At 40.3% G+C, this 23,420-nt stretch overlaps 1 protein-coding gene across 8 annotated transcripts in view; it reads left to right on the top strand.

Moving 5' to 3' along the window:
- Positions 1–23,420, top strand: part of Asap1 (ArfGAP with SH3 domain, ankyrin repeat and PH domain 1) — a 312,808-nt gene that overhangs the window by 183,033 nt on the left and 106,355 nt on the right. For all 8 annotated transcript variants that reach the window (XM_060389353.1, XM_060389356.1, XM_021645398.2 and 5 more), the window contains 2 exons: positions 1,969–2,041; positions 20,518–20,663. In XM_060389353.1, coding sequence (XP_060245336.1) covers positions 1,969–2,041; positions 20,518–20,663 — 219 coding nt within the window. The remainder of the gene's footprint in view (positions 1–1,968; positions 2,042–20,517; positions 20,664–23,420) is intronic.

Raw genomic sequence — 23,420 nt, forward strand, 5'->3', positions numbered from 1 at the left:
ATGAGTTCATTGCGTGTGTGGATGAATTGGGAAAGCATCTGACACGGATTCTGAGACGTTGCCTCCCCCGTCAGTGGTCAGTGTACCCCCACTAGAAACAACATGGTGTCTCCTACAGTGTTTTGAGCTCTTCCATGTACTCTGCCCATTGGTGTTAACAACTCCAAATACACACAGGCATTCTAGTCTGTGAACTTACTCTCTCTGAGTAGGCCCCTGTTGCTGAACTGCTGGCTGAGCTTAGAGAACTGTCTCCTTTCTCGAAGTTATGGTGAGGTCCACAAAGACAGAGACACACTTCCACAGCAGGTGGGGAGCATGCTTGGAAACACATAGGCTATTTTCTCCTTTTAATGTGGGACACTAGACAAATCTTTCTCTCACACCCAGAGCTCTCTTTCTGGGGGGGGGGGATATCAGTAATCTATATATATAAATGAACAGTGATAATTGTGTGTCATTTGCACCATTCATCAGAGGGCACACTCCTGTCTAGTCTTCACTAACCTTGCATTTGCAGTTTCTCCTTTTTCTTATACTAGCAGTATACTGGTTACTTTTTTTTTTTTGGCTGTGACAAAATATTTGACAAAAACAACTGAAGGAAGGGGAAGGGTTGAGTTTGGCTTGCAACATTTCAGGCAATGTAATCCATTGTGGTAGTGAGAACATCCCACAGCTGGGCACCTCATATCTGCAGCCAGGAAGTGAGCGCCATGAGTGCTGAGCTCCTGCTGCTTCTGCTTTTTATTCAGTTCATGACCCAAGTCCTTGGGGTGGTGCTACCCACTTTCAAGGTGGGTCTTCCCTCATTTAAGCCTCTCTGGAAACCCTGACAGACATGCACAGAGTTAGTCTCTTAGTTACTCTAAATCCCATTATGTTGACAATCAATACTAACACTCAGCATCCTAAATGGCTTACTCAGGTTTCTCTCTCTTGAAAATGGTTTGTCCCCACTCCCTGTGATTACTTGCAGTTTTTCATCCTATCTTGTTACAGATCAGGATGCAGAACTGGACAAGGTTGGAGGTCAGGTTCTGTTGTCAAGACTTTGTTCAAATTCCAGCTGTGTCACCCCAGACAGATTGAACTTTCTAAACTTCTGTTTTCTCTTCTATGAAATGGACATATGCCATGAGTTATTTGTGAGAATCAAGTGGGATAATCTATGTGAACTCTGTACTAAGCATTTATTAAACGTGGGTTATCTTGTTTTCAAAAGTATAAATATTAGACCATTACAATACTTCAGTTTTACCTCTACCCTGAAACCATGGAGTAAACATGCCCTGATCTTTGGGGCGCAGTACACTGCCCTATGTGATGGCTGAGGCGCTGGCCTGAGGAGGATTTGTGAGTCAAGTCCATGGCGATTTTCAGGCTGTTGTTGGTCACTAACCAACGACAGGCTGGGTATACCTGTTGTAATGTATACCTATTATTTCAGCATGTGGGAAGCCAGGGCAGAGTGACTTTAAGTTAAATCATCAGCTTTGTTTTTACTTTTAATGGACGGGAATTTTTTTAACTAAAGAAATTGTCAACATTAAAAGCAGTATGAAAAGATCATTCTTGCTTATTGTACTTCACTAATTTTTTTTCTCTAGGTGATTTACACGAGGTGTTATGTTTTGTTCCCTGGGTATTGTGTCATTGTGTCTTAAACTTGCTTTTCTCCTTTATTAGACTATAAACTTGTGAGAGAGAAGGAAGCAGTTCTTAAGACTCCCTACATTTTCTTTGCATGGTTACTGACAGGCTACCAGATTGGCTGTTTCACACAGCACTGAGCCTTGTATAGTGACCCTACGTTTGCCCAGAAAATCTATGTCTGCAATACAGGCATAGCTGGTGATGTGTAAGTTTGCTGCCACTCTGGTGCGCTGCAGAAGAAATGAAGTTGTGAGTGAATTATTTTCTTAATGTACCAAAAACTTCTAACACCCTTTCCTCTTTCTTTTTCAGGCTCTAGACCAAGATAGGACAGCCCTACAGAAAGTGAAGAAATCTGTAAAAGCAATATATAATTCTGGTCAAGGTTAGTATGCACCAAATTCTCCCAGAACTCATAACGTTCAGAGTTGTCTCTGTTACATGTAGGATATTCACAAGAGACCTGAACAGATGAAAAAGCTAAGTAGGCCAAAGAATTGAACTTTTCTCCTTTTTTTCCTTCTGTCTCTACTCTCACCCAAAGCCTGTCACTGTTTCTATGGTATATGTTGATGTTATGTCTTTTTAAGAAATAAGTAAACTGGAGGCTGATAGTTGTCACAGATGGTAGGAGGTACTTATTTTATGTGATAGGTCAGCCTGTGGTCCGTTGACTTCAGATAAGCATGGGGTAGGCTCTTCCTTCTTGAGTGTAAAAACAAGTACTGACCATGGACCCCACGGGGGATTTAGGGAGGGAAAGTGATAAATCTATACCTTCACAGACTACGCACTACCTTTTTTTTTCTTTTATCCAATGATGCCAGAGAACTTAGGTAACTAGATGTTTGATATTGGTCCAGTGACTTTTTTGAACTCTATGACCACATTGTTACTGTTAATATATTGTTATGTAACATATTATATATTTATATGAATAATATTTATATGCTATAAATGTGCTGGTATTTTAATTATAATAAGATAATTCATCCAAATTAATTAAATTAGTGGGTACTCACAAGAAGTAGTAGACTCTAGCTTCCCCAGGAAAGGGTTGGGGAGAATGTTTCAAGGTCTCTGAGTCACCTTGATAGCATTTTTGCAGCCCCAGTTCACTTACAGGAGGCCGCTTCTCTAATACATGGGCTGTCTATAATCTCACAGGAAACTGGGAAGGGGAAAATGGCTGACTGTGAAGGAAAGAGCTCATGCTTTGAGGTTGAACAGTGAACAAAACTACCCTGATTAAGTTACTTAATTATCTCAAGCCCATTCTCCTCGTCTGTATATGGAGGGGGGGTGTTCTTAGTTTTAGAATTATGCAATTATAGGGCCAAAAGGAGTGTGGACAAGGCAAAACCTGACCCCATAGCCTTCTCTGGCTGCTCACCCACCATCAGAACTCAGAATCAATAGTCTGAGGGGAAATTTGTTCTTTGAAGCCTCCTCCCCATACCTCAGAACATTGTGTAATATTGCCGTCCTGTTTTGTACCAGTACCTAGTTTCTCTGTGTTCAAGATAATGATGTGATATTTATTTAACACAGATAAGTGTTAAAACAGTCACTTTATAGGTCAGGGTTTTTTTTTTAAAGCAGCAAAACTATTAGAATGAATGAAAATATATTAATATTAAAAGGGATTTATTAGAATGGCTTATAGTTTGTGGTCTGGCTAGCTCAACAATAGCTATGGAGGGAAACGTCACAAATCTGGTAGTTGTTCAATCTATGAGGCTGTGGATGTCTCTGCTTGTCTTCAGTTTATGTTGGAATGGGAAGAACTAGGTTCTCACAGCTGTGAAGGAATCACTTAGCAGCAGGGCAAATGTTCTTGCCAGTGAGAGGGAGGGAAAGTAGACAGAAAGCAGAAGTACCCACTTCCACATTCTTCAGCATGGGTGGCCACCATCAGGTGTGGCCAGACTCCTGGTGGTTCTTACTTCATATGATCCAATCAAGAAAATCTTTATAGGTGTTCCCAGCCACCTGGCATTTAGTTGATGCCCAACCAAAGACACTGGAGATCAGCCATCATAGTGTCTCAGCCTGGAGTGACTGTATCTTGGTTTAAGTTTTCAACAAAATGAGAAACCTAATTTACAACTTTTGTCTTTTTCACATCATGTAGTGGGCCTTTTGTAGGGAGTAACCCTTTGAGAGGGATCAGAGAAAACAACCAGAAAAGCCACAGAGGTGCTTTTGAGGAGCTGACTCTGTTTTGTTGTTTTGTTTTTGTTTTTCACATGAGTAGTGATCATGTGTTTAGGCTTACTCTAATGCCTTCTCAAATGCTACCTTAGTTTTCATGCTGTAAGGTGATAAAATATACTTGAAATGTATATATAAGAAGATGCTCAGGAGACTTTATTGGGATAGGAAAAACAAAATGAATGGGATCCATCAATGAAGAATATAGCATCTATATACTATATACCGCTTTCACAAAGGGAAGGATAGTGTGGCTTGGGCACACTTTAAGCTCAAGTACAATCTTTGACTCCACTGAGTCTTAGATTTTTTTACTCTAAAATACAAAGATAGTTGATATATATAGGGCATTAATGGACAAAATTAAGAAAACCATAACACTGTCTGCCACATAGTAAATGCTTGACAAACTGTAGGTATAAACATGGCAGTTAAAGTGATGTAACATGAGCATAGATAGAAAGTTACCACTGGAGCAGCCTGGGAGTGGAGGAAGGGCAACTCTGACATCTTCACCTTTGTATTCTGTCCCATTTGCTTGGATGCTTATCAGTTCAACAGGTGTTTATTTTGTATGTACTGTATGCTACTGTTCTGAGTGTTAGGTAAACAGAACACATCAGAGAGACTCTGTCTTGGTTAATTTTATGTCAAGTGGCAGTTTACATCAATCCAGAAAGTGATTGTACTAAGGAACTGGGAAGTGCTATAAAGAGAAACCTTACAGGGCGTAGAAAGAAATCCAGGGGATATGCTATAGTGTGACAGGGTGCCAAGGGAATGCCTCTCAGAAAACATGGTGTCCATTGGACATCACTGCTGTATCTAGACTAAGCCAAAAAGTCTGAGGTAAATGCCTTCATGCCCATGTCTCAGATGATGAAACTGGAGCTTAGAGATCCAGCTTTACCCGGAATACCATACGTAGGAGTAAGATGAGAGCCTAGCGGTCCCAGCTTTGCTCATTACATACACATGCTGTTTTCATCATCCTTTACCTGCTGTGTGAGAGGGCTTAATGAGTGTACAATGAATTGCTCATTGCATCTCTTGTATCTTGGCTAGATAGGTCCCTCAGTGGAAAGCTGCCTGAAAACAGCTGTAAGTATTTGCTTATCATGAATATTAGTGAGTGAATCACTCAAATGTAAATTGTGGGCAGTGTGACTTGTGGGTTGACTTTGTGGTTCTATGATGGGGATCACATAGAAATTGTACTTGTGGTTGGAAGTGTTTAGATAAACTCAGATTATCTGTGGCTCCTTACGAGCTGACCCAGTGGTGTTTTTGTGCTCACAAACCAAGGTAGTACTGTGGGCTTTTTGTCAGTGTACACAGGCAGCACCATGACACTGAATTCTTTAGAGGTGACATTTATTCTTTTAGAAATATAAATGAGGAAAACAGTGGTGTGTATATTTCCATGGTACTTAAAGCTCAATCCAAACTGCCCCTGTCCAGATGCTTTTGGCCTCATCCTGAAAAGCCACAAAGACCTGACCATAGTGTCTCTTTCCCAGTGTGTTTTCATGATTTTCTCACAGTGCTCAAGTGAAAGAAAGCCCACTCGATGATGCTTAAAGATTTAAGAAGCGGTTTTTTTTGTTGTTGTTGTTGTTTTGTTTTGTTTTGTATTTCTGATTGGAGATTACCAATCACCCACCTTCCCAAAATGATTTGAAAAGTAGTCAACAATTATGAAGGGTCATGGTTATAAAATATATTATTTTTACACATAAGCATCTGTCATGCATCTGATTACTGAACAGTGTTAGAATAATAAAAAAAATTTTTTTTAAAAAAACAAGATTATCTCCATGGAAATCCTTTACTTTGGAAATTGCTTTGGGAATTTGTCTCCCTTGTCCCTGATGTGTATTAGGACACTTAAAAACACACAGAAAACTCAAAAGCTACGAATGTCTTGCTAGACCAAGAGAAAGCTATCCAAGCCACTCCATTTTCCTGTGTTGCTTCTATGTTTTAAAGCCCTAGTTTATTAATCTCTGCAGCATACTGTCATTTATTCCTTGCAGCTCCTGTCTCTCACTCCCCCTTTATTTTTGGTACTTCGTTTAAAATTACTGACAGTTTCCTAGGCACTAGAAAGGGTTTAAAATGTTACAGTTCTTTGACTTTTTTTTTTTTTTTTTTCTTTACAAAGGTAGAGCAAAATTCCCCCTTCTTGAGTGTGGCTGAGACTTAGAAACTCTGTTTCTTTGAATGAAATGGTAATGTGATTTCACAGGCTAGTTCATCAGCGCGCTAGTTCTCACCTTCGTTGTTGCCTTGTTAAAATCGTTTGGTTTGGAGAAGCTGCCCACTCGGCTAACCCTGTAAAGGAGACTTCCCAGCAGGAGCATCATAAACTGGCAGCCATGTGGGCAAGCTACCCACAGGCCAGTTTGCTTGCAGTGCCACTCTGCTGTCAGGGTTAGCGCCTTGCCGCCCCTGTGATCATGCATGTGTGTGTATGTTTTAAGTCAGAAGAGGGTGCTTAATGATACACTCTGTACATTTATAAATGGAAGAATCAATCAGTGGGTAGACTGGATTGATTGTTCTGCCAGCTACATTAGGTGCAGTAATTCTTTTTAACAGGCTCTGTTATGACCATAATTTACTTGTTTATCCTTTTCCCTTGAAGTAAAGACCAGGATATTTATATTACTAGATCTCAAAGTGAAATGTTCATCTTATTTTTCTTGGATTTTTTTTTTTTTTTTTTAGATAAGGCCTCATGTATCCTAGGATAACCTCAAACTCTGTCTCTTTGTGTAGTTATGATAGTTGTATGTGTAGGAAGACCTTTATCTTCTGATCCTCCTGCCTCCACCTCTTAAGTGCTGGGATTAGACATATAGTACCACACTTGCCTGATTTGGTACTGAGGATCTAACTTCAGGAGTTCGGGCAGATACCTTACCAATTGAGACATATCTCTAACCACTGAAGTGTCTATTTTATTATTTATTATTGTTTGGTGATTTTCTTAGAAATGCTTGCCAGGATATTTGGAATAAAGGTTAGCTTGCTCACAACACATAGTGTCCCCTGGAAATATGTAACATTGTTAGTCTGAAAGATGGGATGTTAACACCTTGAATTTTAATGGAAAAGTGGTGTGTCCTTTGATGACCACCGTGAGCAAGGAAGTCTTAACTTCAGAAGCAAAGCTAGGCTGGTGGAAATCATCTCTGCCTTTTCACCGCAGAAGAGAAAACACTTGGTTTCTTATTGCCTTCCTGTTTTCTTTTCCTCCTGTTTCCTTTCTGTTAGGTTTGTCAGTAGGTAGCGTTAGGAAAGCAATCTAGTGCTCTTTTAAAACAAAATTAGCATATGGTGTTCTCCAAATATTCATTTTGTTATATAATTTATTTTAAGAAATGGTTCATAGATCTCACAAAGAAATCTTATGTTTTAAAAGTAAAACACTAGATTTGTCAGTGGGTAGAAAACAAGCAACTTTATTTTAGCTGTTTTTCTAAACACTTTGTTCAAATGTTCAGAGATGGTATAAAGTCAGTTGTAAATAGAGTTGGCAGTTAATTCCAGTGCTTGATTACATGGCACATAATGCTCATTCCAAGCGCCATCTTTTTAATGGGCATAAATAGATTAAATTGATTAAGATTTTAATAGTAAGGTTGGAAAGGAAAATATCACAATACTACAAAATCAGTTCTATGTTTAGGAAATTTAACATGATAACTGCATTTATTATTATGTGTATAAGTATTTTGTCTGAATGTATGTGTGTGCCACATACTTATGATATACCAGAGAAGGCTAGTTGAGGATGTCAGATCCCCTGAAACCGGAGGTGTAGATGGTTGTGAGATGCCGTATGGGTGTGGGAACTGAACTTGGGTTATCTGGAAGAGCAGCCAGTTCTCTTAACCTCTGAACTATCTCCAGACCCTGTGTAATTATCTTTAAAGACAATCTTTCAGCCTTGAACAGATCCCCCTGGAAAAATACAGTCAAGATTCCAGGCTCTCCTGTACCTGGCCTCTCACTCTAAGTTGCTCCTTGACCACACTTTAGAATGGTTTTATCTCTATGAACTTGTGATTCTATTTTCCCAGAAAGTTACTCTTAACTGTAGCAAAGACTCAAAGTCCAGTTTGGGCGTGACTTCTCCGTGTGGTGTTCTCCCTGGGACTCGCTGAAATTCTGCCTGGTTCTCAGACACAGACTCTGAACCACTTAAAGGATCACATGTTATTTAAGTAAAATAAGCATCACTGAAATGTATGCTTTCCCTTGTCTTACTGACGGGATGTGTGTTCAAAAGTAGTCTGCAGTAGGCCACATCTGAGAAGCATGTGCTTGACCAGGTCCTATGTGTGACTTCCTAAACTGGGTTGAGGCACCCTGTTGTTGGGGTTGTGACAAACTTGGCAGTGGTAAAATGTTCTTTACTGCAAGGTAACCAAAATTTAATTCAAAATCAAGCATGTGGGGAGTCTAGGGTATCCCTGTCTGTACTCACCTGTTTTGCATTACATGGCTTCACTGCAGCCCAAGCTCTGAACATACAGATGAGCACTTTGTGAGGACACTGCTGCTGTGCCATGCGGTGCCAACCAGATGCTACCTGAAATGCACCAGCGTTTAGACATGCAGGCCACTGTATGTCTCAGTGTATGTACACAGTTTTCAGCCCTTATACAAATCTAATGGTTTAGCTACAAAAGACTCGAAATGTCTTTTCTACTGTGACTGCTCTTAGTGTAAATGTCAAATGAGTGTGCCTTTGGATTGTACAGTTAGAATGTTTGATTTTATAAATTGCTATTTGAGTTGCTGATATGAGTTTCATTAAAGACTTGTTTAATTAAATTTTTGCTTGGAATATTAGGACAGAATTTCTGACAATTTCTGATATGATCCTAAATATACTTCTGCCATTTTGTGTTTGTGTTTATAGGAAACAAAAGTCTCACCACTGACAAATATAAAATGAAATTATTGATGAGCTCTGAAAAGTGTTGTCAGTGCTCTGTATCTGAAGTATCAGATATGTAGCCATGATTTCATTCTGCATGTAAAATATAAGGCACAGCCAGCCATCATTGTGTATATTTTGCCATTATAAAATTATATATAGGCCAAATAATTATTTTTAATATTTTTTATTTATTATTAGTAATATTTTGTCTTATATACCTATATTATATATCTATATTCCTAGAGTCACATAAAAAGTTATCAAATTTTATCAAGTAAAAAGCAGTCAGTCATGAGTAGGAAAGATTTTGAGAACCCTATCTTTGTCATCTCATTTATCGGGACAAAAAAGCAGGGAGATTTGGTTCATTTCTAAGTCTTTTGAACATAATTTATAAATTAAGAAGCTAAAGTATTGGATAATTAAGGAGATATGTGTAAGGTCACAAACATAACCTAGTTTACCTTTACATCCTGATGTGAGTTTTTAATGAAAGTTAGATCAATAGAAAATAAGATAGGATAAACATACTAAAATGTGTACACCTAAAGAAGCTAAACAAGAAGGAGGTCCTGGAGTAAGATGATCAACCCTCACTTATAAAGACAAATGGGATGGACATTAGAAGTAGGAGAAAACAAGAAACAGGACAGGAGCCTACCACAGAGGGCCTCTGAAAGACTCTACCTAACAGTGTATCAAAGCAGATGCTGGGACTCATAACCAAACCTTGGGCAGAGTGCAGGGGATCATATGAAAAAAGGGGGAGTTAGTAAGACCTGGAGAGGACAGGAGCTCCACAAGGACCAAATATATCTGGGCCCAGGAGTCTTTTCTGAGACTGTTTCTCCAACCAAGGACCATGCATGGATATAACCTAGAACCCTTGCTCAGACGTAGCCCATGGCAGCTTAACATCCAAGTGGATACCCTAGTAAGGGGAACAGGGACTGTCTCTAACATGAACTCAGTGGTGAGCTCTTTGACCTCTCTCTCTCTCCCCACCCCCCGAGGGAGGAGCAGCCTTGCTAGTCCACAGAGGAGGACAATGCAGCCAGTCCTGATGAGACCTGATAAACTAGGGTCAGATAGAAGGGGAAGAGGACCTCCCCTATCAGTGGACTTACAGAGGGGCAGGAAGGAGATGAGGGAGGGAGGGTGAGATTGGGAGGGAATGAGGAAGGGGGCTACAGCTGGGATACAAAGTATATAAACTGTAATTAATATAAAAAATAAAAATTAAAGAAAATATAAGGCCACCATTTTAAACACATTAATGAGAAGCCTTGCCCCCTTTAAATAGTCATACTGTAGAGGCTGAAATAGGAGTAGAATTGGTTGTCTCCTTACCAGCTGTTATTTAAGACCAGATTTCAAAGCATTATCATTACCTATAGAGCCATAAGCAAGCCAGAGTGTGTGTATTTCTTCTGAGAAGTTGGAAGCCTCAGTGATGAAGTCGTGGGAGTGAGGTTGAAGTACTACTTAAAGGCTGGGTACCAGCCTCTGCAGGTTTACTTTTGGGGGTTCTGCTAAATGAGAGATTTGAAGAGACTGTAGAAATAGAAGTGTTGATGCTGCTTCTAAGTTTCATAGCATGGTCTGTGTCAGACTCTTCTTGAGGATTTGTGGGAACAATGACAAGCAAAGTTTTAAAATGGCCTAGAGAAATTAAAGGAATGGATCACCACAAATGCCATGGAGGAAGGCATATCTTTATATATATATAAAGTATATTCTGCCTCTTGAACTTTGACTTTAATCTCAGCAGACCTATGTGTGTGATGCTTTTACACACATGCTGAAACTAAGGCTCAATAAAGCAAACTGACTTTCTCTTAAATAACTCTTGCATCCCAATTAACACTGTGTCCAGGGAAAAGAACTCTTATACCCTAATAACATGGCCACAGTGAAGTTCTAATAAAGCCTCTTCGGAGTCTCAGGATGTTACTCTGATCTTTTGGGGTTGGTGTGGCAAAAGGGACCTGAGTTCCAATCTGATGACAGAAATGAGTGGATGCTAGGGCTTTGAACATTTTACATCTAGTTCTAGGCTCATGGTGGTACATTCCATAGAGATAGGTGATCTTGATCCCTGCCTGTAACGGTTTGACTAAGAATATTCCCCATAGGCTTAGATATTTGAATGCTTTGTTACCAGGGAGCAGTACTATTTGAAAGAATTAAAAGGATTAGGAGGTGGCCTTGTTGGAAGAAGTATGTCATCACTCAAGGTAGGCTTTGAAATTTCTACAGCCTAAGCCAAAGTCAACATTATTCTCTTTCTGTTGCCTGAGGTGTAGAACTCTAAACTACTCCATGTCTACTTGTGTGCTGCCATATTTCCCACCTTGGTGATAATGAACTAAACCCCAGAAACAGTAAGCAAGCCCCAATTGAATACTTCCTTTATAAGAATTGCTGTGGTCATGCGCCACCTGCTTATTAGACAGATACTTATCATTAAGTGTTTGCTTAGCTGCGTCCAAGTTTTGCCCTGTTTGCTTTGGTAATTAGATCACAAATGAGTGACTTGTACAAGCCCTTTTAAATAGTAGCATATTTTCATATAGGTGACTACTAGTTCTCACACTATATAAATAAGTTCATTGCAGACTAAGTATCAAAATGATAATAAATTAAATTATTAGACTGTTACGAACATGTTTCAAGTAATGAAAGCTGGGGATTTTAACTTATTGGTTGCCTACAGTATGTAAAGTCCCTAGTCCTCAGTATTCCAAGAATGAATAAATAATTACTTCAGATCCTATCTTGTGCTTTGTAAAGGTACCTGTCCTTAATCCCAGCACTCAGGAGGCAGAGGCAGGTAGGTCTCTGAGTTCGAGGCCAGCCTGGTCTACAGAGTGAGTTCCAGGGAAGTTGGTGTTACACAAAGATATATTACTTTTGATTAACAGCTTGAATTCTTTAAAGATATTTTTTTCATTTAAAAAGGTATATGCATGTATGTGTCTTTGTGAGGGTATCCATGGATGTCAGAGGCATCAGGCTACCTTGCAGGTAGAGTTATAGGTTTGTGAGCCACCTGACATGGGTGTTGGAAACTAAAGTCAGGCCCTGTACAGGAGCAGTGCTCTCTGAGTCATCCTTCTTCCCCTTCAGTGGTGTTGCTTTGTTTTGTTTTTAAGTATGAAAGAGTAGAAGTTTAAGAATAGAGTGTAAGAAGGAAACCCAGTCATCTTTTAGATTACAATTGTTATCTTTAACTAGATGGAATTTAAATTTTTCTGAATGTCAAAGCATAGTGTAAACAATATAAAAACAAACAGAAAATGTTTACCATGTAAGAGAAAAATTATACACTTAAGTTTCTCTTCTTGTATACTTACACCACAGGTCCCACAAGTAAGAATGCAAGGCATTCCATAGCAGATACTTCTAATCCAACTCATTCCTTGACACTCCCACACAAGGGCTCAGTTCCCAGGACTGGCTCAGAGTTCTGACAGAATTCCAAAAGCCTCCAGTGGTGTCCATGCTTCTGACTAACCATCTGTGAGTTGGCATTTCCACAGCCCTTTCCTTGGGCATTGTTAGTTTGCTTAACCTCTGAATCCTTCCAGAATCATGATTACCTTCTTCTTGTAAACCATGTTACAAAGGCTCCAGATGTAGAGGTGAGGGTGTTGCGGTGTGGAGAAAGGGATATGGAGATCCCACTTTGTCCTGTTGCTCATCCTCCCGGAACCTGCAGCTGTTCAGCTAGCTGAAAGAGCTCCAGACCCTGTCCTTTGGTGGCATATAATTGAAGCCCAGATAGCCTTGCTAAAAAGTCTTTGGCCTAAAAGTGTGTAGCCTAGAGCTAATAGACCAAGGGAAGGGTCAGAGGTATCTGTCTCTACAGAGTCTTCTGGCCTCTGAGTGTTTCCCTGCAGGCTATGAACAGGACCTCTGCTCCTGTCAGGGTAGGTCAGACAGGTTTTTTTTTTTTTTTTTTTTTTTTTTTTTTTTTTTTTTTTTTTTTTTTATGACCAGCTCTGACAAAAAGATGAGAAAACTGAATTTCGGCACCTATGGAGGACACAAGACTTTCTAGATTTATAGTCTACATCAGGAGGAATTATGAATGAAAATAGAAGTTATATAACACAATTGGCAACACATACTGTAAAGATAGCTCCTTACTGTATAAAGGCAGTCTGCTTGCATACTGGTGAGAAAGACAAGCAGTTCAAAACCAGGCTAAGTAGGGAACGGAAAGAAAAGATGTTAACGGACAGTAAAAATACAGACAAGCAGGCTTTCTCTGGTTCTGTTTTTCATTTCTGTGAGGCAGCAATTAAAAAGGACAGTGTTTCTAGGTGCCAGTAAGTTTCTAGAGAAAGGGTCCCTATTCTGTAGCATAGCTGTTAGAGATGATTGCTGCAGCCAGCCTCTTTGGAAGGACACAGGACACTACTAAGACTGGAATGTACATCTATCCCCATCCCCTGCAAGCCTGTGTTTGTGTATCTTTCCAGAGACAAAGCAGCAGCATGTACGAGCCTGTGTTTAGAAGTTGTTATTGCTGTGTTTGGTTTTGGTGGGGAAAGCTGCAAACAACTTGGAAGATTCTTAGTAGAGAGTGTTGTTATGTAACTAGCACCACAGCTTGTCGTGAAACATAGCCACAGTTGACGTAATTATTAAGATGTGCTTATGTTGAATTTCCTGGTCTTTATTCACGAGGAAGAGAGGAAGCCATCGTGTCTTATGTATGATACCTCACTTGGCTTTTTAAAAATGAGATGAATAGAAGGAAAGTGCCCATGTTTGTGTATGTGTTGGCCACAGAAAGAGGTAGGATTGGAAGAGGAAGTTGCAGTGTTTATCTCTGTATCTCCAGAATTGCATGTGGATTGTTTTTAAATAAGCAATTAAAGATTATTAAGGTACAGTCATGCTATAAGGTGTGGATAGGACAGTAGAAGAGACTGTCCTTTCACCAGTTCTCCAGCATTCCAGTGTGTATAGCAGCTTATGTAGCCTTAGTACCACAGCTACTGTTCCTGGGACCTGAGAGATGTACCTTTTTTGAGAGAAGGAACATTATTTGTTCAGTACTCACAATAGCATTTTATCAAGCACTCCCTGCAGCCAGATTGAGCTCTGGAAATTAGACATATCTCAAATGGGGTAAAGCTTTGAGGACTAAGTGAAAGGTAGGCTTACATGGACTTTGAATGAGGAAGACTGAGGCCTGGAACTGTGATGGCACTTCAGGGCTAGACTCTGTAGGTGGCTTATAGGCATGTGCATACCCAGGCTTTCCTCCAGAATACCTCAACTCTGGCTCATGAGATGATAAACACATGTAACTCTATTCCAGTGGTACTCAAACTTCCTCATGCCATGACACTTTAATTCAGTGCTTCATGTTGAGGTGACCCCCTAACTATAAAATTATTTTTGTTGTGATTTTGCTACTGTTGTGAATTGTAATGTAAATATCTTCATAAGAAGGATACCTGATATGTGACCCCTTTAGGGTCACGACTCACAAGTTGAGAACCACTCTTCTAGACTCTGCACAGAAGAAAATAAAAACCCAGCAGGAAGGCCAGACACTCAAAAAAGAAGAGAAGACATGAAAATGAAACTCACTTTGGAATGAGTACTAGTACTTAAACACCTCAAATGCCAGAAACTGAATGTGGCACATTATAGCCATTCTTCAGTTCCCCATAATGGCAATGCCAACTAGATATTATTACCTGATTGCTATCTTACCAGAATTCTCCAAAGGATACCATGATATTAAGTTTATATTTGATACCCATTAATTAATATTGACATTTTAACCCAGTCTCAGGATCATTGACCTAAATATAAAAATATTAGAAATCTGCCATGTATTTTATAGATGTAGTTTCACAAATGATCTGGAGACCATGAAAAGCTAAGTAATTTTTCTAAGGTCACATGGCCAATGAAGATCAGAGTAGGTATTCAGACCCTCTCCATGCTCCAGGTCTATGTGCTTCTCTGTGCCTCAGTCACATTAGGGGTTGTTCTTGGAAATGGGCTTCTGGTGACTGTCCCTTGAGGTCCTAATAGTCACTAACCAGAAAGAAGCCTGATGGGGTATTTTGTGGCTTTATTGTTCTTCTAAAGTATATCTGCTATTTATTATGATACCTGAGCAGTGAGTCTTACTAGACTTGCTTTATACATGAGGGGATTGAGGTGCTCGGGAGTCTAGTCATCTAGCCAGGACCAGGCAATAAAGACTGGAACTACAGTACCCAAATTCCACACCCTTCTTTTACTTGGCATCTGTCTCGATGTGTTAGAGCTCAGCCAGGACAAGTTGCTGAGAGCATGGGCCAGGCCTCAGTCCTGCCGCCCCTTCTCATTGGCTGCCTAGCCTCTCTCACCCCTTCCACATGTTTAAAACGAGGATGGTAACAACACATGTAATTGTGGACCCTGGATGAGTTAACATAAAAGGAATACTTAGTGTACCTCTGGCACATTGACTCACAACTAATTATAACTATTGCATTGTTGGTGTCACTAAGGCACAGAGAAGCCTGTTGGGTGCCTGGCCCTACCTTAAGCTTTTCATGTTGTAGATTCCGAGTAAATGTTGACACAATGTTCTGGTGCATCAGATAGGCTTAACTGAGTTGGGTCAGCAGAAAGGGTGTGATTTGAAATTAAGTGTTGCTGGTGTCTAATCCTGACTTCATCCCTCAGTTTTGTTTACCTATGAAGCAATGCCTTCATGGCTGGAGAGATGGCTCAAAGATCCAGAGAATCTGCTGCTCTTGAAGAGGATTCAGGTTTGTTTCCCAGCATCCACATTAGGCAGCGCATAGCCTCTGGTAGCTCTAGTTCCAGGAAATCCAGCACCTTGTTCTGGCCTCTGTGGGCGCTGCACGCATGTCATGCACACAAAGATGAGCAGGAACATACATGTGCACATAAATAAAAACATAAATTCAGAAATAGTGCCTTGAAGGACTATTGTATGGGTGTTACAATATTTACTGTGATGGGTCCCACTAAATACTCAGTGCTTGATAAATGGCAGTTGTCAAAGGTTGGGTTGGCCAATCAGTCTGGAAGTATAGTAACTTCTACCCCAAGTAAGCAGCTGCCAGAGGAAGGCCTGCTCAGTAACTGCTGTTGTTTGTGAATTATTGAGGAAGTTCTCAGGGTGTGCTTAAGCAATGAAACTGCAATGCACTCCTAACCCTCAGGGTGTGAGCTCTTTGCTTCCTGATTTCAGGGTGTTTTTGATACCTATGCCACCTGGCCAGAGGATGAAAGACCAGTTACACTGCAGTGAGCAAAGTGGGCGGCAATGGCACCACCAACACTGCAGTAAGCATTTGTCATCACATGCTTACTACACTTACACAGTAAGCATTTGACCTACAGTATCTTAATCATCTGTGAGGCAAATGCCATTGATGACCCTCCTTCTTGCAGATACGGCATAGAGAAGGCCAAGGTACTGAACACACAGGCACTGAATAAAAGTGCATCACACTTGGGTTTTGCAGTTGAGCAGGGGAGAGCTTTTCGGTGACTGGGACTGCCAAGCAGGATTGACAGAGACACAGAGCAATATAGAAAGGGCATGTTTTGTACATGTCTGAAGGCTTCAGCCATGCAAACTTATGCCCCACCACAGAAGGCCTGTAAATTGTGAGCCTCACCAAAATAGTCTCTGTATGCTACCACTTTCTTCCCAAAGTTCACTAAGTCTCCCAGTACAGACTGTAAAGGAGAACTTTCTCTTGTTCTCTCATCTCTTGGAGTGATCAGGCCACTTCCTGTACCTATAGTCCCTCTCTTTAGTTACAAGCATATTTCTGTGATGGTATCTCCTAAAACCTTTATTTCTTTCTTCTTTTCTGCACGCCTGAGGTGATAGCACATTCAGATGACCGACTGCGACTGCGCTCTAATATGGCCTCCCTTTGTCTCTGCCCGTGATGTGATATTTCCTCCACAGAGCAGTGTCACTGCCTCACTGTTAACACACTGAAAAAAAAAAATCTTCCTGGAAAACTCTTTGTTTTGTACAGATGTAGGGGTATTTTGTGAGGGGTGGGAGTGGGGGAGGGTTCTTTCAATAAACTGTCTCTGATAGATTTATAATGCAATAAGCTAGATGATACTTAAAATGCATGAGACCTATTCCTGTGCTGTTAGCTATTACAGGCAGCTCTGAGATCATAATGACTGGCACACTTTGTGCTTATGCTACTCCATTAGTATTATTATCTTCAAATTCAACCTACCACTGTATTTTAATATCTGTCTCCATACCAGAATATCGCACATATATGATACATCACTGTGCTTGGAAATACACTCATTGATGCACACATATGCACACATGGGCACTGTAGAGGTTTCCAGATCTACGACCCAGCCTATGCTTTCTTATCCAGTCTGGCTTGTCACCCCTCATCTGCCACACTTTGCAGAGATCTGGTGAGGAGGAATGGGGTATTACAGAGAGAACAGTTAGGCCAGAGAACATTCTCAACACAAATCACTACCCCCTCGCATGACCTAGCTCTGCTTAGTCCGTCTGATTTTGCAGTGAGTTATCATTGCTAATCTTCCAGGTTTCTCATAATTCTTCCTAACCTCGGCATGCAATTATATTTCAGGGTAATAAATGTCAAGGGAGGAAGAGGAGTGATTGCAGTTTTGTGGGATGCCCAGAAAGGGGTTCCAGAACCAATTTGTAATAATTCTTTTTTAATCTGGGTAGTGAGTAGCAGGTGGTATTTTGTTACTTTACTTACACATTTGTACACATTTCATTTGAGAATTGTATGATTTTAAGTTAGCCCGCAGAAAGCCTGTGTGCCAGTGTTTATCACTTACCACTGAGGTGTTTCTTCCTCTGGAAGGGTTGAAATGACCCTCATTGTTGCTCACTGGATTACAGAATCAGGAAGAAGGATTAGGTGGGCTTCTCAGTGGTTACTGGGCTTCTGTGATCCACGTAGAAGGCCTGGCTTTGGGGCAGACATGCACAGCCTGTTGTTGAGCTGATGTAGCCTTTCTGCGTTTTCTCTTCTGAAAATATCTCAACCTGAGATGCTTATAGCCACTGTAGACATCAAGAATTTTAATGCTATGATGAGCAGAAGTCTTTGTGGGCTTTATCTGGTCTCACTAGATGACGTTTACGCTTCTTGCCCATTTTCCCCCAGGCTTGTGTTACATTTCATGAATGGCCATTGTTCCTGTACAATTAATGAGGAGTGTTTGAAAGTGAAGCATTTCATTTCAGTTGTTGAATAGCTAGGGATAAACAGCCTAAGAAATTTCAGAAGGCTTAACAAATTCTTACTAAGCCCTAACTAACATCCTAAGTTCAGCTTCCTGGGAAATCAACAGTGTTATCTAGTGAGTGGACATACAGAGATGACCAGAGGCAATCTGTGCCTCCTACAGAAAGATATGTATGTACATAGATGAGATAGAAAGCCATGCAGACGTACAGGACTTATGGGCAAGGAAAGGTTCTAATTAAGGGAAGGCTCAGGACTCCAAAAGGTTCTTGTTTACTCATCCATCTAGTAAATATTAGGCATGTACTGGTGGGCTTCCACACAAATGCAGACTCTTTGTACACCAAACTGAGGAATAGAGAGATGGAGATTTGAGCTAAACTGGAAAGTTTGAAAAGCTGGCATGAAAGGATTATCACCTCCAACTCAGTTGCCAGCTAAGCCAGCTTCCATACATGAATTCCACAGTATGGGGAGGTACTGCAGTCCTCTCCATATGCCTGTAAAGGTCGTGAAGCTGGGGGTGCCTCGGGAATGGCAACCTGTATGATGGGAGTTAGCATCTAATGCACAGTCTAATGGAGCCACTCAAGGTGCTGTTTTAGTAACAAAGCAAGAGCAGCAACCAAAGGACCAGAAGAAAGAGGTGATGCCGAGTAGGTGATGATTACCATGGGGTGATGAGAAGTTCTCAGATTGGGGTGTATCTTAAAGGTGGGATTCTCGGTGTTAAGTGGCTGTCTGTGGCCACTCTGAGGTACCAGGGTATGAAAAAGAAAAACCAAGTATGACTTGATAAGTTTCACATTGCAGCTTCTCTAATGCTGTTTGCCATGACTAAGTGAGATAAAAGGCTTGAGGAAGAAGACCGAGAGAGTCTGTTGTATCCTATTGACTGGGCATCCAAATGGAGATATTAGATAAGTAGTTGGATATATGAGTTTATGTTTTAAGAGTGGGCTCTGGGTCAAGCTATCAACTTATACCTTTTGGAAAGCATTTAAAGTGATATGACTTGAGATCTCAAAGCAGTAACCCTAGATAGCAAATAGTAAAATCCCAGTGACAGGGAGAAGCGTTCCAGTACGATTAATTCAGACAGGTGAAGAGGACAGTAGAGAAAGCGGCGGAGGGGAGAAGCTATGTGGTAGAGGATGACAAGGAGAGCGTGATGACCTGGACAAAAGGACAGAAGGATGTTTCATGAGGGTAGAACCACTGTGTGTGTATCCACTCTACTGAGAAATGTTTGTGTTCTTCATGTCAAGTCCTTGGCATTACTGAATTCCTATAAAGTTGGCCTCAGTTTACGGACTTGAAAGCAAGAACGAAGGAAAAAATTGATCGATAAATACAAGATGAATACCCCTTGTATGCCAGTTTCTGTTGTTGTTGTTGTTGTTATTGTTGTGGTGGTGATTTCTAAGCCAAACAGTAAAGCTTGCGCTGGTTAAGTACCAAGACTATGCTTTAAACACAGAGCCACCTGATCCACCATGTATACTTTGTGCCTAAAAAAAAAAGTTTTAGAGATGCTTTTCTGCAGACATAAGGCATAAAACAAAATAAAGAATCAAGATTAGATGCAGACAAAGAAACATGCTACAACACGTAAGGTTTTCTTTTGTGTTCCAAGATTGAGTTTTCTAATGAGAAATTTCTTCATAGTTTCTCAGTTGCTGGAGAATGTGGTGAGAATTTTTCCCTTAAGTAACTGGAGAGTCCGTGGAAGTGTTGGGATATAAATGAGCTGAGTGCTCTGAAAAAAAGCAGGATTCCTCCTTAGAGAAAGAGGAAGGGAGGGAGAGAGAAAAAAGACAGACAGGGTGAGAGTGCCAGTGCCATCCAGGTGTGATGGCACAGACCTGTAATCACAGCACAAGAGAGGTCCCCAGCAGAAATGTTGCAAGTTTGAGGCTAGCCTGAACTATATCTATCAGACCCTGTCTCAAAAAAAAGAAAAAAAAAAAAGAACATTCATTGAACTGCCAGCCTTTGGATCTATCTATCTTTCTTTCTTTCTTTCTTTCTTTCTTTCTTTCTTTCTTTCTTTCTTTCTTTCTTTCTTTCTTTCTTTCTTTCTTTCCTTCCTTCCTTCCTTCCTTCCTTCCTTCCTTCCTTCCTTCCTTCCTCCTTCCTTCCTTCCTTCCTTCCTTCCTTCCTTCCTTCCTTCCTTCCTTCCTTCTCTCTCTTTCTTTCTTTCCCTCTTTCTTCTTTCTCTTTCTCTTTCTCTCTCACTGTCTTTCTCTTTCTCTCTCTTTCTCTCTTTCTTTCTCTCTCTCTTTCTTTCTTTTTTCCTGCTTTCCTTTTAAGAGGTTCCAGTGATCCACATTCAAAAAGGAAAAGAAAAAAAAAGAAGAAGAAAACAACTCTTCATTGTGACAAATAACCACTCATACCCCTTCTTTGCTTTCTTTTTAGATCATGTACAAAATGAAGAAAACTATGCACAAGTTCTCGATAAGTTTGGAAGTAATTTTTTAAGTAGAGACAACCCTGACCTTGGCACTGCTTTTGTCAAGTTTTCTACACTTACAAAGGAACTGTCCACGCTGCTGAAAAATCTGGTGAGTCATGCCATACATACTGAAGCAGAGCCCTGGCCTCACCAGGCATACAGAGAATAATCCACTGCTCCTCGCCTCAACCCTCAGTCCTGGGAATGAAAAGTAAAATAACAGGCTACGCAGCACAGTAGAGCTTGTTGTTTTTACAAATCTCAGGGTGAAATATCTAGCCTTGTGTCTTTAACCCAGCCTACAGCATGGTGGCTGTTTTGAAAGGAGAGAAACAACCTGTCTTCTATGTTCTATCACTGCTATTTTAAGATTACTCTTAGCAGCTTTTGTTTGTCCCCCCCCCTTTATTGAAATGGATTTTCCCCTTCATACAACATATACTAATTATGGTTTCCCCTCCCTGCACTCCTCCCAATTCCTTCCTACCTCCTCTCCCATGTGGACCCACTCCCTTTCTGTCTCTCTGGCTTCTAAGTGATAATAATAAAATAAGATAAAGCAACAACTAACATGTCATTGCAATAGGACAAAACAAACAGAAGGAAAAGAGCCCAAGAAAAGGCTCAAGAAACAGATATAGACAGGGACATACTCATTTACACACTCAGGAATCCCATAAAAAACATTAAACTGTAAGCCATAATACTTACACAAAGGACCAGTCTAGTAAAAGGAGAGAAGAAAATATAGGAAGTAAAAGAATCCTACCTATATATAAATATACATTTTTATTCCATTATATTATTTGGAATACAAATATGTACTTACATATGTAATATACAAAATTAGATAATTTTTTTTTGGTTAAAAAAAAGGAGAAGTTTGGTATGACATTATGAGACAAGGAGCCTCCAAAAAAAAAAGTGCCATTGAGTTCACCTTCTGTTGCCATCTACTGCTGGGCATTCAGCCTACCCTCAAGAGTAGTTTGTTTCCCCGGTGAGACTCCCCTGGAGAAAAGGAAGTTTTCATTTGCAGGTGGTTATCAATTAGAGATAGCTTCTAGGTTAGGGATGGGACATGTGTCTACTTCTCCTTTCAACTCTAGGACACTGCCTCCTTAGACCTGTGCAGGCCCTGGGTGTGGAACTTTTTTTTTCCTTTTTGTAAACTGATTATAAATGACAATGCTTTCAGTGCTGAACATACACTGGAAATACATACTGTATCTCACAAGATACCCTTGTGTCTTGGTTCCTGCGATAATGAGCCTTCCTTAATTTTACATATCCTTTTAGCCACCTGCCCCTGTATACCTTCAAGAAAAGGGTTTTGGGATTTAAGGAAAGTTAGATGGCAGGAAGAATCCTAAAACATAAGGTCTTTAAAGATACTGACTAAAGAAGGCATAGTGTTTGCCAGCACTGTCTCTGTGTATCTTAAGTGCATTCACATCATTGGGCCTGACCGTTTGTGTGATTGATTTGGTGAAAATATTTCTCTCAGAACTGTCACATTTGCCCTTGATTTGATTTAATCAGGTATCATCTAAGTCCTAAGAGGTAGGGGACCTACCACAGCAAGATGATTTATGGCTGTATTTTCCCCAGTTGCTGTCCTGGAGAAGAGGCATTCCATGCTCTCCTACCTCCCCAGCATTACACTTCTGTAGCCTCTAAGGATCTGGAGCCTAAGCTCAAATGCCCTCCCTTTGGGTAGGTTATATATCAGTGGGCCTCTGTGGCCTTGGCTGATAATCCTGTCATAAATCCATGTGATACAAACAGCTTACAGTAGAAGAATACTACCTATTTGAAAGCCTTTCTGCACTCTTTTAACTGTAAATGTTTTTTCTTTTATTAAAATGTTTTTTCTTGTATTAAAAACCTACATATTCCTGACAATTTAATTTTAATTGGTGGCTTATGCCATTGAATAAGTCATAAATATTAATGTAATTTGAAAAAAAGATATTGGATATAAAATTACTTTTTCTTGTCAAAAGCTTGAAAAACAATGTGAGCATAAGACATAATGATCCCTATACATTTTGGTTTAACAAGCCCATGATGTTTCTTTAACGACTATTTGAATCTCATGTCCTTTTCCCTGTGGGTATTACTTGCCACTTGCTGTAGCTTACTATAGACTAGTAAGTATGAAAGCTGAGGGCCAACAGTAGGACAGAAAGTGAAGTAAGACTCACCTTCACTTTGCTAATAACTGGCAGAGAACCTAGGACGCTTTTTTCCCAGGTGTACATCTTGTCACTTGAACATCTCACTTTCCAGAAGATAAATGTGCTTTAACATTAGCCAAGACTCACCACCCCCCATGGTTCCCACACCAATCTGTCATATATATTTGACTACACTGCAGGCTGATGCTCAATTCTGTATGTAAAAGCCAGTCAAGCAAATATATGTTTATTTAATGTATTCGTGTATATCCATATAAACTGATGTTTACTGAAGACCTTCGAACCTGGAAGTGTGTGGTGAGTGCTTGTTACTGTTTGAATGTAAAACGGTCCCAGCTTATGGTCCTACCTGGTGGCATGTTCCAGGACAAGTTTGTGGAACCTTGTAGACATGAAGTCCATCTGGCATAAGGGTGAGGCTTGAGAGTTATAGCTCGGTCTAAGCTCCTACTTTCTGATCCGCCAAGATATGATGTGTCCTACCTCTAAGCTCCACATCAATGACCTCCACCATGCTCTCCTCAAAATGACGGACTGTACCCTCCCAAACCGAACTGAACCTCTCCTGACAAGTATTCCATCACAGTGACAAGAAAAGGAACTATTACAGTGATATGTGACTCTCTTACTATAATACCTAGATGTCTTGTATTAGGTGGTCTCCC

Source organism: Meriones unguiculatus, chromosome 8, assembly GCF_030254825.1.
Source record: "Meriones unguiculatus strain TT.TT164.6M chromosome 8, Bangor_MerUng_6.1, whole genome shotgun sequence".
NCBI classification, from domain to species: Eukaryota; Metazoa; Chordata; class Mammalia; order Rodentia; family Muridae; genus Meriones; species Meriones unguiculatus.